This window comes from Pimephales promelas, chromosome 1, assembly GCF_988280905.1.
Source record: "Pimephales promelas chromosome 1, fPimPro1.hap1.1, whole genome shotgun sequence".
Taxonomy (NCBI): domain Eukaryota; kingdom Metazoa; phylum Chordata; class Actinopteri; order Cypriniformes; family Leuciscidae; genus Pimephales; species Pimephales promelas.
This window is the reverse complement of record NC_142769.1, coordinates 6,661,701-6,679,603: the sequence shown is the minus strand read 5'-3', so window position 1 is coordinate 6,679,603 and position 17,903 is coordinate 6,661,701. Positions and strand designations below refer to the sequence as shown.

The 17,903-nt window shown below is 38.4% G+C and overlaps 1 protein-coding gene across 1 annotated transcript in view; it reads left to right on the top strand.

Moving 5' to 3' along the window:
* Nucleotides 1–17,903, top strand: part of phlpp2 (PH domain and leucine rich repeat protein phosphatase 2) — a 78,472-nt gene that overhangs the window by 13,756 nt on the left and 46,813 nt on the right. Inside the window, exon 3 of the mRNA XM_039669774.2 lies at nt 349–482. Within this exon, the coding sequence (XP_039525708.1) occupies nt 349–482 (134 nt within the window). The remainder of the gene's footprint in view (nt 1–348; nt 483–17,903) is intronic.

The following is a 17,903-nucleotide window of genomic DNA, read 5'->3' as shown; positions in this document are numbered from 1 at the left end:
TCTGCACTGAAACTCTCATTTGGACTTTGTACCGTTTGGTTCCCACTGAAGTCCATTATATAGAGAAAAATCCTGGAATGTTTTCATCAAAAACCTTAATTTCTTTTCGACTGAAGAAAGAACGACATGGAGATCTTGGATGACTTGGGGGTGAGTAAATTATCAGCAAAAGTTTTTTTCAAAAGTGAACTACTTTAATATTCTTTCAAAAAACAAACAAATGTACTGACGCCAAACTTCTGAACGGTTGTGTATTTATGTTTGAAGTTTGAGTATGTCACTTTATGTTTTCGAACACTGTATTTCAGTTTGTTCTCATGTCTGACTAGCGTCTCCTCGTGTTTGCAGGAGGCTGGACCCCTCCGAGCGTCCTCTTCAGATGGTCTACGAATACCTGACTGCTATGGGCTACGAAGACCCGCTCCGTGTCCAGCAGGAAGCCGCCAACTCGGACCTCAGCTGCATGATCCGCTTCTACAGTGGTGAGTTGTGGGCCGGTTTAGCCTGTTGACCGGGCCGAAATCCGGTTTGCTGGCTTTACAGAGCAAACTCTTTAAGTCCTCAGGAGCCGTCGTGTTGTTTCGTATCCGCGTGAGAGGGATGCTCGTGTACCATTTCTGCCTGCCATTCTCAGTGCGAATACTCAAATCTGTGTTTTCGTATTCAACCCTTTTCTCTAATCTCTCTTTGGTTTGACAGCTTTGGAACGAATAATGGGCTGTTTTCTCATGTTAGGCATCAGTGTGTGTCAACATCAGTGTTGAGGGGATTCTTGCTTGTTCTCTGCAGTCCCACAAAGGATGCCAATTATGCTTTTTTTCCAGTATCCATCATGTACAAACCTCTTTCTGATGATGTGATATGTTGTTTGAGATTGAAGAGCAAGATTGAAAAAGGCATCAGCAAAATGTGTTTTTCCTCCTTTCAGTTCTTATAAAAAAAGTACTGGGCAGTACCACAATGCAGTAGCTTTGGTATTAAATCATAACAACACGCACCATGGCATGTCCAGAAAAGTTCAAAAAACCATTGTAATACCATCATACTTTTTTTACTGGCAATCTCTGTCAAGAATGAAAACCTGAGTAAAAACTGAATACAAATACAAAACTACTATTGCAATTAACCTCTATATTTATTTACCTCTATTATTTTTGTCTATAATTAGACACTTAGACACACACACACACACACACACACACGTCACAATTACATGCATTTATGTCAGTTTATATCAATACCAAATATTGATGTACCTCTTGATGGAAATAAATGTTATGTTATTTCCATCAAAGGTGCATACATGTTTGGTCAAGATCTTGTATTGACAATGCAAGAGTCCAGCACTCTGTAAAGTCTCCTCCAGCACATCCCAAAGACTTTCAATGAATTTAAGGTCTGGAGGGCCAATACATGTGTGAAAGTGATTCTTCATGTTCCTCCCAACCATTTTTTTCTCAATTTGAGCCTGTATGGCCATGATGTGTCTTAACACATATAACATGCTAGAAACATAATAATCACTGCAATAATGATCCACTCGTAAACTCTTAAGCATTTGCCTATTTAAATCAAAATGGCAACCTTTTTTTGCTGGCAGTGTTGGGAAAGTTCACTGTCTACATAAACTAGTTCAAAGTTCAGTTCACACATTTTAAAATGAACTAGTTCAGTTCATAGTTCATTATTGCCACAGCCCATAAACAACCACAGACAACAATTATTTTATCGACGGGCAGTTTCCACAGAAATGTAAGATTTTTCCCATCCTCACCGACCTCGTCATAAAATCTGTTTAAATGATCATACGACGCCTCCTCGCTCGCTACTTTGACGACGGCGGCCGTGGTGCGACACTGGTGGCTGGTGTTGCCAGATTTGGTGTTTTTTGCTACATATTAAGGCCTGTTTAATGTGTTTAATTAATGTGTTTTAGCCGGGTTTTCTCCTGGAAGGCTCTATAGAAATCTGGCACCCTATTGAACGAAGTTAAACGGAGAGCGTGCGTTCACAGACACCAGAATGAACGCGTTCACAGTAACGTTCATCAGCCAGTAATGCAGTACATTCAGTTCACGTTCGCCCAAAATATGAGTGCGTTCAGGCACAACACTGTATGCACGTGTGTGTATGTGTTTGTGTATATATATATATATATATATATATATATACAGTATGACAAGAGGAACAAAGACAGACACAATGGGTGTGGCGTCAAGCCTCAGAGATAGGCTTTTATTTAAAGTCCCCCTGTGGTGTACATTAAGTTTTTAATTTTGTTTTTAATATGCTTTAAGACAAACCCATGTACAAATGCACAAGTCAAACCAATTGCTGAGTATTCTCTCCTAAACTTTAGTGAACCATAGACAGCCTCAAAAAACGCGGTTTGAAATCGCTGGTGTTTCTGACGTCACAAACTACTTTGTAATCACTGGTGGATCTCCGAGCTGGTGCGAGTGAGTGGAGGCGGGGTTCATTTCCATAGTCATCGAACCACGTATACTAAATGAGGCAAGGGTCTAGAGTTACATTCAAGCTATTTTAAGGCAAGTTGAATTTTAGGATAGGAATAGGAAAAAACGTTAAAATGTACAGTATATCATTTTGCTGATCAAAGATGAGTTTTAATGGATACCACTATTGACTACAGGACTTTAACAAAAATAAAACATAAGGTCCAAAAAGGGAATGAAGTGTCCAAATAAACAGGGGATCTGTTGTCTTTGTCATGCCGCGGCAGTGTTCAGTACGGATGGGTCCAGGTAAGGATCCGTTGGCCACATGTGCTCCCCTCTCTGGTCCTGGGCATGAGGGGTAGTGGCTTGTCCTCGGCGGCTCATCTTCCCCGAGGCCGCGACAAGAGAGAACGGTGGCCCGGCATCCTAACCTGTCAGCCAAAACGTGTGCTTCCCATCTGGCGACTCAGTCCATATGGCGGTCCGGGAATCCCTCCATGTCCCCCTTCCTGGACCCTTGAGGTCACCAGCATGCATGTACTGGGAAAAGAGACCGGTCTCTCGAGGAGCGGTGCACTTGACAATTAGCATACAGTTTGGAATTTGGATTGGTGGTGTGGTTCTGAGCGCAGCTCCCCTCCTCTCTCTCACCCCCAGTCCTTACCTTCACATATAGATTTAGCAAGATTGGTTCAGATGCTGTACATAACCTTAAAGGTGCATTGCACAACATTTCATGTTTAAAATACCCATTTTTCTAGCCCATTCATGCTTAAACAATTGCCTGATGGGCTAAATGAGCTGTTCTCTGATCACTGCGATTGCCTCTATAATCCTGTACGGTAAAATACATAAGAGGGATTCAGGACGGAATTTGAGACTGGACGTGACGTCATGCGCGTTCACGCTCGCCTTCACTCTTAGAAGAAATGGTTCTATTTAGAATCCCCCGCTTCATATATGGAACTCCAAAATGGTTCTATAAAAATAGGTTCTATCTAGTTCTATCTAGCTCCAAAATGGTTCTATAGTTCTATAGGTTCTATAGAAAAAATGGTTCTATAGAACCATTTTTTGGGTAAAAGGTTCTATTGGCCATGTATGGAACCCCAGGGTTCTATATAAAACCCAGAGGAACCCTTTTTTTAAGAGTGTATAGAATCTTTTAGGGGTTCTAAATATGTAGCGCTGATTAGGGTTGGGTATCGTTCGAATTTGAACGATTCTGATTCCGATTCCTTGTTTCGATTCCGGTTCCTAACGATTCTCGATTCCGATTCTTTTAAGAGGCAGGGTCAAAAAAGTTTAGCTAACCAATGGTATTTCTGAAGGAAATAATCCTTTCTGAAGGAAATACTCCTTCTGTCACAAATACTCCTTTTGTCACAAATTTAGCATTTTGCTGAGATTTCATTGTTTTTAGAAAAGTAAAGCCAGACTTTGGACCACAGACGTAAACTACTCTTGTTCGATCGCGTGGTTATGCCAACACTTCCGGTAGACGCTTCTTCGTTGGTGTTGTTCAGCGGTTTCTTCTTCCGCTCGGCGGACTGTGAATATCGAAACTAGGAATCGAAATTTTAACTTTTGAACGATTCCGGGAAAAATGAAAAGTTAGTCCCGGGTCCAATCGATACTCGATTCTCGATACCCAACCCTAGCGCTGATGGAACCTTTTAAGGTTCTATATAGAACCTTTTCTTCTAAAAGTGTGGCTATGTCTGGCAGGTTTGTGTATTCACCGCCATTCTCCGAATCAGCAAAGTCAACTCGAGCGACAAAACTTTAGTCAACTTTCGACAAAAGTAGAAGATGGATTCAATGAGACCGGCTTGTAGTTCATTCCAAACCCCAACGCAAACTCCACGTAAGACAATAGAAAATAAAACTTGTCTAGTGCCAGGCGTCGGAATAAGACGAGAGTCGACATCGGGAAGCTTTCAACAAATGGAGAGATCTCCGGTCTGCTCTAGGGCTCAAACGGGATCAAAGTAATAACTTATATTGTTCATGATCGTGTTTTCATAATAATACAATCATAAGTGGATACAGTAAACACAAAACAGTTCAACATGGAGATAGATGGAAACAAAAACCGAAGTATTCGTTTTCTACTACCCCCGTTTTCCCCTCACACATAAGTGTGTAATTTACTCAAAATGCCTTTCCTTTCATATATTTAAAATGACTTGCAGATTTATAACGTTATTACCTCTGAAGACGTTATGACTGTAACAAAAGATTTGTGCGTGGTCGTCCATGAGCGTTCACACCTCTGGTTGCAGTTTTGCTTGTCACCAGAGGGGGCGTAGTTCTGCAAAAACTCAGAGACTTGCACAATGCACCTTTAATCATGAGCAGTAATAATAACGGTGCGTAATTACATAATGGAAAGCTTTATAATAACTGAAATGAAAATTCCTCACATATGGAATGTGTCCTCCATAATGTCCTTCCTGAGTGTATTTAAGCAGCGGCTGTTAGACGCAGACTCTCCCTGGGCCCGAGTAACCCACGGCTCCCCTTGGTCCGGGGCAGTGCGTAAATGCCCATCTGTCAGGGCCGCAGGGGAACGGAGACATACCATTTCTCATCCTCAAGTCCTGTCAGGGCCGTAGTGGTGAGGTACAGTCCTGCACGTCCGCCTGATATATAGCCACGGAGACTGAACAGATGACCTGTATCCTCCTCATTTGTACACTGTGACTCCGGGGACAGGTGAGGCTAGCGGAATAGAGTTCTGTGTGTTCACTGTCCTAAACCCTCCAAACAACCTTCCCTACATCTCAGAGGTGAGGGAGACGATCAATATCGTATAGTTTTATAACGGTACTTTATCACAATGTTGCATTGATCTACTGATGCCAACTATTGATTTTTACTTGTGTTTATTTTACATGGCAAGGCTTTACAGTTTCATGGGTATAACAAATTGCACTGTGTTTGAAATAGGGCAGATGGTGCAATGGACGGGTTTGTTCTCGTGTGAGAATAAGCGAAAATCTATTTGTGATCATTACCATGTTAGCACACCTGCAGGTGCTGAATGTTTCACTCGCATTGTATCACATTCAGTAATAATATTATTATTTAATAAAATATTTAGAGCTCCATAATTCACAGACCCTATTATTGCTACCCATGATCGGGCCCAGATGGATTTTATGGATGAATTTTATGCTCTAATTAGGTTGAAAATGTGTGGAAATCTAGTGCGACTAATGTGTTAAATTAATACAGCTAAGAGTTTGTTAAAGTATTATTAAACAAACATGCGAAGGTCGGCTTATGACGGATGCTGGTTATGTTATCTCAACATGGCGGCCTCCATTATAAAACATATAGCACAAATGAGAGTACTTTTAATTTCTTTAGGTGTAAAACAATTACGTGGATATGATATTATTTGTGTTCTATTGAATTGAATGTGAATTTGTAGTGTCCTTCAAATCTTAAAAGTAAATAAATAAATAAACTACTTGCGGATAATATAATGTTATTAAAATGAAAGTTTCTTTTATATACTTTTAATAGATTTTAAATGTACTCAATTGTATCTTTATCATTCCAAATGTGTAGTCACAAATATATTTGAAAAGATAACATAAATTATGTATATTTTAGTTTACATTAAATACTTGCCTGTACATACAGCAGTACATTTTAAACATATGGAAGTAAAAATGGAAGTAATTATGAAATTACATATACAGTTGACTTAAGTGGATTGGATAAAAATCTCTTTAAAGTTCAGTTTATTGCAAATATATTTTATTTTAAACTAGGGATGCACCAATATATCGTCCAATAATCGGTATCGGCAAATAAAGCAAATATTTTCACTATCGGCCAACGATTGTTTAAAAACAGCCGATGATCAGAGCCGATTGTATCCTATCAATCAAACAGGGGTGGAAAAACGTGTCCGACTGGAGCAGCCAGTGTGATGAATACTATTTATTCTGCTACATAATATGTAAATCATGAGTAGACAATCCCAGATGTAGGTCAGAGTGAATTGGAGGTGTCCGTGAAATTGCCTTTATCTTTGTAAGGTGTATCACTGTGTAATTGTTCGCTGTAGACGGTTCAAGGTACAGCGCAGCTGCTAAAAATCAGTTTTGCGTTAATAATGTATCGTGTGATCCCTTGTGATCTCCACTAATACACAAGAGATTCAGTGATTCTTTTAAGAGAAAATAGTGACGTGTTATATACAGTATGAATGCATATTTTGTGGATGAGTGAGCGCGTCCATATCCCTTAATCAGTGTCATATTGAACTACTGTGCAATGAAAGAGTGATACAATTCTATTAGAGAGAAATTATACACGTAGTGGTATCAACCGTTCCAGTCCTGATCATGTCAAATCCTATCTGTGATGTTTTAAAATGCCTTAGATGATGTCATAAATTTTACAGTTGTGCCTCAGTATCTCAGGATTATCTCATTTTAGAAAAGTTGTTTGTCGTCCAGTTGGAGGAAATCGCAGTTGAGCGGCAGATGGACTTTTGGACTCGATTTATCTAGGCTTTTTAAAGGAAGAGAGAACGAGAGAGAGATTACTGTCTTCACAGTGAGTTCAGACGCTGAGTGATTTGTCCACTCGTTTTGTGGTTAAAAACTCCTGACCTGTGTAAAGGCCCGTTCACACCAAAGACAATAACTAACAATAAAGATATAGGCCTGGTTTCACAGACAGGGCTTATATTAAACCAGGATTAAGGCCCTAGGTAAATTTGGACATTTAAAGGGACACTCCACCTATTTGCATTAAGATTTCCATTGTTAGAAACCCAGTTATACTATTGAATGGTTGTGCAACACTTTCTCATATTCTGCTAAGAAATGTACCTTTTTCACCTCCTCCTACAATGACGCAAAAATAAAACAGTAAAAAACAGCAAAACAGTGGCACAGACCTATTTTAAGAGGTGTAATTGCATGTCGCTTTCAGTTAAAACGACTCAAACATGCATTTTGGTCTGAGACTAGACTTAAGCCTTGTCTGTGAAACCAGGCAGTAGTTTTAAAAATTGTTCTAAATGTAAACGAATTGTAGAGTCAAGTCCACACCACAACTAATGATAATGACAGAGAAATGATATTGTTGGAATCACTTTCAGAATAAAATATTTCGGCCGATGAACGATAATTTTCTTTTTTTTTTTTTTTTTTTACAGCCAATCAGAATCTATCCTGCTAGCATTTAAAATGACTGGCGACAGAACTTCTGTGCGCGCCCAACCAGAGCGTTTGTGTAGATGCCACATAATTGGAGAGTGAAGAGTTACAGACAAACACTCTTCTCAAGAGAAAACCATTTCATGTGAATCCATACAACGTGACCGGTATGGAAAAGTAGTTTTTAATTATTTTTTTTTTAAAGTACGACATGGTGACTACAGAGATCGTACAAAAAAAACATGTGAACAAGATCTTTCGAGTTCATGTGAATTATCCACCATCGCCAAATCGTAAAATAGTTATGAATTGCAGAAAGTGTTGAAATATTGAATTCTTGATTTGAATCAATCTTCTTTTTAACAGACCTATTGATTCTTTAAAGGAGCTGTATATAAATGTATTACAAATGATCATAAAATGGCCCTGACATGTCACTAGTCATTAAGAAATCATCACTGACAACAGTAGTCCGGCCAGGATATTGTCATTTAAATAGTGAGGCTGCAGCCCTCAACTGATGTTGATGTTGTCATGTTGTGTTTTGGTATGATGTGCCACTCTCCACCGATCTACCAATCATGAAGTCAGTAGTGTTGCGGCATCCGGGTTGCCAGCTTTATCACAGCTGCAGGTACAAACGTGTCGGAAAAAAAAATGTCGGATCCTGCAGCCTATCTGGCAACCTCGAGTCAGGGGGGAGGGGATACACCGCTCTACAGTAATTTGAAAGTGATTGCAGTACCAGTTTTGGCCACAATCTTACATGCGGCTCCTCTTTTAGTCTGTTCTGTTTTCAGTTGATGTGCAAATCTTCTAAGAACTGTTAAATGAAAGGTTCTTTGGGGAACAAAAATGGTTCTTCTTCCATACCATGGTGTCGCTTGGAGAAAACCCTGAAAGTGTAAGAGAGTGTACCTAAAAAATGAATCAATTTTGTATCAAATCATCAAGATCGAAATCAATTTGAGAGCTTGTGAATCAGAATCGAATCAAATTAGATATTGCTCATTAGATATTAGCATCTGCACTACTTCTTTTTTATGATGTCACTGTGACTGAACGGCCACGTTGCCTAAACACTAAATCTACACGCGTCATTAGCCTGCAAATTCTGTCACATGTTAACACTCAGCATTTCTGATATCAGATAAAGTTGAAAGGTTTTTACTACAGCTTGGTTTTCAGTTGGTTTTGAGTTGACAAGAGTATTAGTGTTCTTTCATTGACATCAAATGCAAAGATTAATTAGTACACAAAGATTTTTTCACCATATGGCCTCTTTAAATGTTGTGTTCTTGTGGACAGATGTTCTTAAATTTCCTCTGAAGAGCTTATTTATAGTGTTTGATTACAGATTGTTTTTTTCTGAAAACACATTAGTTTCCTCAGTCCTCTCCCTCTTTAAAAAAAAATCCTGCTGTGGTCATGAAACAATCTGAGGGAGTGAACATCGCTAAATGCTGACTCGAGAGACAGACCCTGAGCACTGGACTGGTCCTGCATGGTTGGGTGTTTCTTTATAGTCCTTACTCCTCCTGTTTTAGAGCTGCACGATTCTGGATAAATTGAGAATCACAATGTTTTGGTTGCAAATAGAGATTCTAAATCAACAACTAAACAAAATGACATGTAATTTACTAGAGTTTCTGACAAAATTAATTGCTACAGTCTGTATTAAAAATATACATATATTTAATTGAATGAATGAATGATTCAATGACTCACTCATAAAGACTTCCCTTGTTTCATTACTGGATGAATCAGAATTTTTGAATGAATCTATTGAATGAATGATTCAATGACTAATCATTTTAACAGTCACTTGCCGTGTAATGATGTAATTGATACGATCTTCATTTGACGTGTCAAGTTACTTTCAATTGCTATCATAGACATCAGTGTTTATATCTGAACTATAAAAATCCCAGTACTTCTGTGATAATTCGATTAGTGTAACACATAAATAATGATACTGTGTTTTTGAAAAAACTGGAAAGCTGATTTATTCCTATTATAGTACATAGTGACATAATACCTATTTCAGTGACAGCAAAAATGCAAATTTGAATGTTCGCTGTGATAATTTTTTTGTTTAATGGTTTTATAGGCATAGCCGAATCATTGACATTTAGGAATAAGATTGTGTGGATGTTTGAATCTCGATCTTTTACCGGTTAATTGTGCAGCTCTACTTCTTCTGCACCAAATTTCCTCTTGATATGGGATCTGCTGGCTGTTGTGGTGGCTTTACAAATATAAATCATCTGTGCTGCTGGATTTAGCCACTAATAAGGTATTGATCTGCGAGGAGCCTTAACTTTTCAGGGGTAATGTTCAGGAAGTAGATGGAGAATCGTGTGTCAAGAGCATAATGCAGACGTATTCAGACGTCATTTAAAAAAAAAAAGTTTTCCTGTTTTAGGAATCTGAATTATATTCATATTTACATGATTTACTGTATGTTCAAAAACCTATCATGATGCTTTTTGGCTCTTTTTGTCAGTGTGCGTAGTTGAATCTGTGGTCTTTTGAATGAATTGAGACAAATCAGAGGGCATATAAATATTAGCTTGTTTTGTTCTGTCTTTGTTAATGAGATCAGTCTTTTGTGGTGAACTGAAACATTCATTTGAATGCAGTTACTGGAAAAAGGAAGTAACACTAACAGCTATTCGTGCCAGTATTTTTAACTTGTGGCATTAATGTGATCTGCATATGTCACTTTTCAGCTGCATGCTTGATATAATGCTGTGTGGCAGTTTTCTTTTTTTCCAATGAAATGAATACTCTTTTAGTTCGATAATGTTTTTTTATTTAATATTTTGTATTTTTAGAGGATTTTATGGTACTAAATTATATATACAGTCACCTAAAGGATTATTAGGAACAACATACTAATACTGTGTTTGACCCCCTTTCGCCTTCAGAACTGCCTTAATTCTACGTGGCATTGATTCAACAAGGTGCTGAAAGCGTTCTTTAGAAATGTTGGCCCATATTGATATGATAGTATCTTGCAGTTGATGGAGATTTGTGGGATGCACATCCAGGGCACTAAGCTCCCGTTCCACCACATCCCAAAGATGCTCTATTGGGTTGAGATCTGGTGACTGTGGGGGCCATTTTAGTACAGTGAACTCATTGTCTTGTTCAAGAAACCAATTTGAAATGATTCAAACTTTGTGACATGGCACATTATCCTGCTGGAAGTAGCCATCAGAGGATGGGTACATGGTGGCCATAAAGGGATGGACATGGTCCGAAACAATGCTCAGGTAGGCCATGGCATTTAAACAATGCCCAGTTGGCACTAAGGGACCTAAAGTGTGCCTAGAAAACATCCCCCAAACCATTACACCACCACCACTAGCCTGCACAGTGGTAGCAAGGCATGATGGATCCATGTTCTCATTCTGTTTACGCCAAATTCTGACTCTACCATCTGAATATCTCAACAGAAATCGAGACTCATCAGACCAGCCAACATTTTTCCAGTCCAATTTTGGTGAGCTCTTGCAAATTGTAGCCTCTTTTTCCTATTTGTAGTGGAGATGAGTGGTACCCGGTGGGGTCTTCTGCTGTTGTAGCCCATCCGCCTCAAGGTTGTGTGTGTTGTGGCTTCACAAATGCTTTGCTGCATACCTCGGTTGTAACGAGTGGTTATTTCAGTCAAAGTTGCTCTTCTATCAGCTTGAATCAGTCGGCCCTCTGACCTCTAGCATCAACAAGGCATTTTCGCCCACAGGACTGCCGCATACTGGATGTTTTTCCCTTTTCACACCATTCTTTGTAAACCCTAGAAATGGTTGTGTGTGAAAATCCCAGTCACTGAGCAGACTGTGAAATACTCAGACCGGCCCGTCTGGCACCAACAACCATGCCAAGCTCAAAATTGCTTCAATCACCTTTCTTTCCCATTCTGACATTCAGTTTGGAGTTCAGGAGATTGTCTTGACCAGGACCACACCTCTAAATGCATTGAAGCAACTGCCATGTGATTGGTTGATTAGATAATTGCATTAATGAGAAATTGAACCGGTGTTCCTAATAATCCTTTAGGCGAGTGTATGGAATAGTTCTGATCCATGGCATTAATTACCTGTTAATTACATAGAAGATTAGGCTAGCCTAGCAGACATAGACCTGAAAATTAAATTTACAATTGAAACTGTCATAAATCTTGAATGCTTTGGATCACAGGCTTAAGTTTGGTCTATTTTAAATACTAAATTGAAATAAAGAGAAACTGAAAAAATTTATCGAATTAAGTTTATTATGAAATATAAATATACATTTTTAAATTTTACATGAAATCGCCTGTATATTTTCCAAAACATAATCATAATCATCCAAATCATAAGTCTAAACAAGTTGTTCCAAATTTGTTGAGGTTGATATCTCAAAAATATAGCTTGTTTGGGCGCAGTACCACACATTTCCACTAGATGAAATTCGCTTTTCAATGCGGTCGTTTTTTTACCGCAATTTTTTTCAGGGCCATTTAACCTTTTCGAATCATGTTCATGATTTTTTTTGTGTGATCACATAGCAAGTGCTGAAACATTTTGCCATGTTTCGTACCATTCCGATGAATTAAAAATTTCGAAAAAACGAAAAATAAAATTTGTCAGTCAAAAACAGTACCAGACTCAGAGGGTTAAACGGGGTCAGTGTTCATTTTCCTCTTACATAAAGACTCCTGATGAAAATGCCACTAACAGATTTCTCAGTCAAAGTCCATCACTTTTGTTATTAGCGGGGCTTCATGCTGTTCTTAGCTGAGCCCTTAGTAAACCTGTATTTCCGCCCCTACTGGTCCCCCCCGCGAGCAGGCTTAATCTATGCTATGTTATATCGTTTAAACAAGCGGACCTATTCATCTTTGGTCTATACGGGGGATGTTATTTCTGAACTCTGCAGGAGTCAGATCATTTCGAGACTTTGTTCTTTCAAGGAGGCCAAACTCTTTGAAGCCAGTCCATGCTGAACCTCATTGAAGAAATAAAATGTTTTTGTCAGAATTTTGTAAAGAGAATGTGATTTTAAAGGTTCATTTGCTTCTTTAAAGGCTCATAAAGCACATTTTTGAGGTGATGCATTTGGTCGTGTTGTACATAATGGAAGTTGATACACGTATAGTTTTCATTCTAAGGTGCATGTGATATTGTATTTTTCTTTTTAGCTTAATTTGTGTTAAGACTATATTTTATGGGTTTGATGATGTATTCACGCTAGATTTCAACACATACTGTATGTCAGCAGGAACTCTTAGTAATATTCATGAGACAGGTGCCGACAATCAGAAGTGTTGGTTTTCGAATAATAATTTTCATGGTTTGAAAGTAGCTGTTGCATTTGTCTCCTTGCATTCTAATGATTCTAATGAGATGCCTTTTATCTGATTGATTTTTGAAGGCAGCATAGATGCTTTGCTGCTTTTGATATCCCACAATCCTGTGCGTTCGATCCCGTAAAAGCTCAGTCCAAGCGTTCTGCACAGGCTCAAACTGAGCTTGACGACGTAGATGTCACGTGAGCAAACTGACTGACTTATAGTAGCTGTGCCAAGAGAAATTTTAATCGTGCACAGAGACGGCGAAGCGCGACCTGGAGCAACTTTTGATAAGTATTCTGATTAGTTATTTTGTCATTTTGCTTCTGGGCTGACTTTAGACAGTAAAAAAAATTGCCTGCGAGGCTGTGCGAGCTTCTCTTCCTGTCTATACGGTAATTCTCTACTGTGCGACGGACAGTCGAGTGGTTATGACGCAATTTTTAGCCTGTTTTTACAAGAACGGCTTCTACGTGGCCATAACGTAACATACAAAGTAATGGAGCCTTTTATACATTGTCGTGTTTCTTTAGAAATAAATAATGGATAAATGGAGTCTTTGGACGCCTGAGATGTAAAGTTATTCGCTGTCAAAGTGACGCCAAAATGAATGGGAGTCAATGGGATGCTAACAGCGGGTGATAGCCCACTACAATGGCGGCCCCCGGAGGCAGCTTCAGCTTCCGGCTGATGGATTACCCCCTTGGAATGCACAAATGGCACTAAGTAAATCATTCGTGCGTAACGCGCCAGACGCTCAATTCGCGCGAACTTGACTCACGAATGAGGCGTATTCCCGTCTTCCGCGCCGCAGGAATTTTTTACGCGCGTAACGCGTCTTTGCATTGACTTAACATTGAAATCATTCGCGCCTGACGCGCTATTCGCGTCGTGTGTGAACGTAGCATTAGAACAATATCTAAGGCTTGTTGAATCCATAGATAAACAAACTGCTTCGGTTTGTCGCATAGATGTCGTCATCGTCTTGCTGCTCCCTCCCCGTTCTGTGATTGGTTCACTAAATGAGGCGAAAATCTGGGCCATGGTATCCAGACTGCCTTTCAGCGTGAATAAAATCGCTCTGCGGGAAGGCAGCATGGGGAAACCCAGACTAATAGTAGGGGCACTTTAAAACAAATTATGTTTCATTTATGTATGACTGACAAATATGCATCATATTAATGGTAGTTTGTTTAAACTGTGTAATTCAAATACATACATCTAAAATGTAGGCCTACTTTTTTTTCAGTTGGACTCTATCTGCTGAAGTTTTCCCATTTGGGAGGACTAAAGTTTATGAATGTGGCCTGAACTAACAGATGCATTTACACTTGGCAGAGCTTTTTCTGACAGACTCATGAAACCCCTCATTTTAGCACGGTCACTTTTGGCAGGACGGCATCATCAAGTGTAATATCAGCTGGAGGGATGAAGGCCAGAGACTAGGATGAATCGCTTTACTGGAGGCTTTTCCAGTGTGGGCGAGCCACATCTTTGCTGTTTGGCAGCCACTTTAGTGCAGAAGACTTGCATGCAAGGCCTGATTGGAGGACTTTTAGGGGTCCTGCTTCCACAACTGAAGGCTTTCATCTGCTCTCAGACAGGCTGTTCTCCTACAATTACGGAGGATTCCTCCATGTAATTGAGCGCTTGTGTACCACATCGAAAGCATATCGTGTTGGCCTCTAATGTATCTCAGTGCATTACCGCTCAGTCACACTGTTGTTCTATTAGTGGAGATTCAGGAAGAAAGTCTACTTCATATCTGTGGTCTTGTGGGTTGAACAGTCGCTGTCTCTCTTTCCGTGTTTTTCCAGCTCACTCGGCTGACTATGATGTCAGACAGCTGAGTTCACTGGGATTTAGCATGCTAGATTGGACTCATCTGTGTTTGATGATTGTACAGTCACTCACTCGTATGTCATGGGTCATGTGATTTACTAGCAATCATATGGCGTGAGATTTGTTTCAGGTGAATCAAGAAATGTCCATGTTCACCCATCTGCTTTTAGTTTCTGGTGTAAAAACACTGACACAATTTTTGATTTGATAAAAGAGGCTTAAAAAAGAAATCAAATGTCTATAATTTTAGGACTTTTAAAGGGATAGTTCATTTTGAAATAATTTTTTTTCATGTTTTAGCTTACCTCAAGGGCATCCAAGATGTAGGTGTCTTTGTCTCCGCAGTAGTTTCAATTTTGATATTTTTAGGTCAAACCGTTGTTGTCTGTCAGTCATATAATGGAGGTCTATGGTCACCACCTCAAAGAGCATGCACAGAGAAGTCCAAATTAAACATGATTTAATGACTCGTAAATGTAAGTACGCATTGATGGTCTAAAACCGGAAACGAGCGGTTTGTGTGAGAAAACGAACAGTATTTATATCGTTTTTACTAGAGCCAGACCGATATATCGGCAGGCCGATATTATCGGCCGATATTAGGCATTTTCCAAACTATCGGTATCGGCAGTTATAATGGCCGATAAATAAATATTTCAAAAATAAAATAAAAACGGACGAAACACACTTGAACCATGTCATGAGTGTTGGAGTTGTATAGTTTGTCCACCAGAGGGCACTCTACACCGTCCCTGTTGGCAACACTCGTTGAGTTGGTCACAACACATACATTGCTTGAATAACAGTTAAATCTCTTCTTGGCCTGTTATATTGAAAATGTATGTTTTCCAATTTGCAGTATGACGTAATCCATTGCTAAATTATGGCTCATCATAGACTAGCTAACCACAAAGCTAGCTAATGCCACCATCTCCAGTCTGTTCTGTTGTGACAATAAAAGAAACAAGTTTCTTATTAAAATGCATTATATTATTTTAGTTAACTCGTAAATAACTACAAATAACTCATATTAGGGAAATCTGTTAATGTTTTGTTGTGCGTTTCTGAAAAAAACATAAAAAATAAAAATATCGGATTTTAAATCCAACAAATATTTGTATCGGTATCGGCCTGCAAAATCCTTTATCGGTCGGGCTCTAGTTTTTACCTCTTGTTACCACAGCCACTTCCAAGCGATCTGAAGGCGATGCGCCAGAAAGTGTCGTAAGTGATCTCTTCGCGCAGTTGTGAATAAAATTCAATGTTGTCTGTTGATATTCCGAAATCATCTTCTATTGTGATTTCCTGAATATCTAAATATGTTTAGATCTTCACAGTGAAGGGTAACACTTTCGAAATCTCTGTGTAAATAATGAGTGACGTACACGCGCTCTCAGATCACTTGGATGTGGCTGTGGTAACAAGAGGTAAAAACGATATAAATTCTGTTCGTTTTCTCACACAAACCGCTCGTTTCGTGTCTTACGCCATCAATGTGTACTTACATTTTTTACGAGTAATTAAATCATGTTTAATTTGGACTTCTCTGTGCATGCTCTTTGAGGTGGTGACTATATAGGAGACCTCCATTATATGACTATATAGACACAAACGGTTTGACCTAAAAATATCAAAATTGAAACTACTGCGGAAACAAAGACACCTACATCTTGGATGCCCTTGAGGTAAGATAAAACATATAAAACATTTATTTCAAAGTGGGCTATCCCTTTAAGACAATAACTTGTCAAGCACTTTGATCTTTAAAACTTTGCAGAACTTTTACATCCATATCTATATTAAACGCTGTATGAAAGGTGTTTGAAAATAAAAGCATAATGGGGCACTTTAAAGTCTGGATTCATCCCAGCCACAATCCACTGATGTATTTGAAGTGAGCAGTTTCAGCAATGACCCTTTTGCTGAATTAGTCCTTTGTGAGTTTACTTTGTCTCTCTTTTGGGCTGGATCTTGTGCTGGTCATCCTGGAACCATCCCAGTGCCTTCTCCCACTGGCCTGAAAGTTATTGGTTAGTTTGTGTGGTGTGTGTTTTGTGGTGGTGTTTTATTTGGCGTCAGCACTTTGGCATTGGTGTGTGATTAGTTCTCGTGTCACTGATTCCTATGACTCATGGAGGTGGTCATCCAGCAGAATGAGCAGAGATGTGCGGTCAGAAGTCTGCTGACTAGGCTGGCTTTGAATTTTCTTAGATGTTGGATGGAAATGGGTTTGGGGATTTTGGAAGTTATCTATCTTATCTTTTTTTTAGGCTGTTTATCTGTTTATTTATGTATTTACTTTAAAATGGCATGTGTTTTTTTTTTTAAAGAATCGTAATCCTGGATAGATGTAAAATACATTTAAAATGTTTAAAATCTAATCTAAAAATGAACAAGAAATTTATTTAAAAATATATAAATACAAAAAATGTGCATATATAAATACTTTTTTGTTTGTTTGTATTTTTGCTAAAGCATTTTAAATTGGGAACCAGTGATATTCAGACAAGTCAACTAAAATTTAAATTTTTCAGCAAAAACTGATAAATGGACCATATTAAAATGCCATATTATCTTATCTGAATGAATTATAAATGAATGATAACGTTTATATTATTATATTAATATATAATAATATAAAAGTTATTTTAGGCATCACAGAATTTAATATGAGATATTAATATGAAAAATTCATGTTGATTTATAAATTCGTTTAAAGATGACATTTTACAGTGAAAAATTTTGTTTACTGTACATCAGTTTTAATTGACCATTAGATGACAGCAAAGGTAATCAAAATATAAATAACAACTGAAAAAAATAACAGTATAATAACTATAAAATACGGTAGCATCAAAATTTAGAGCAAAATGTATATTTCATTAACTGAAATAACGTAAAATAATTAAAGGAATCTGTGAGCTGGCAACTATACATCCTTGTCTCAACTAGACAAGTTGATTATAAGCAAATTATTTTTTTTTATATGTAATTTTGGTGATCCATGATGCGTTTTAAGGGATAAAATTGACTACAGGGGACTTTAATAGTTTTTTATACTGACAACAACCACCTTAAAAA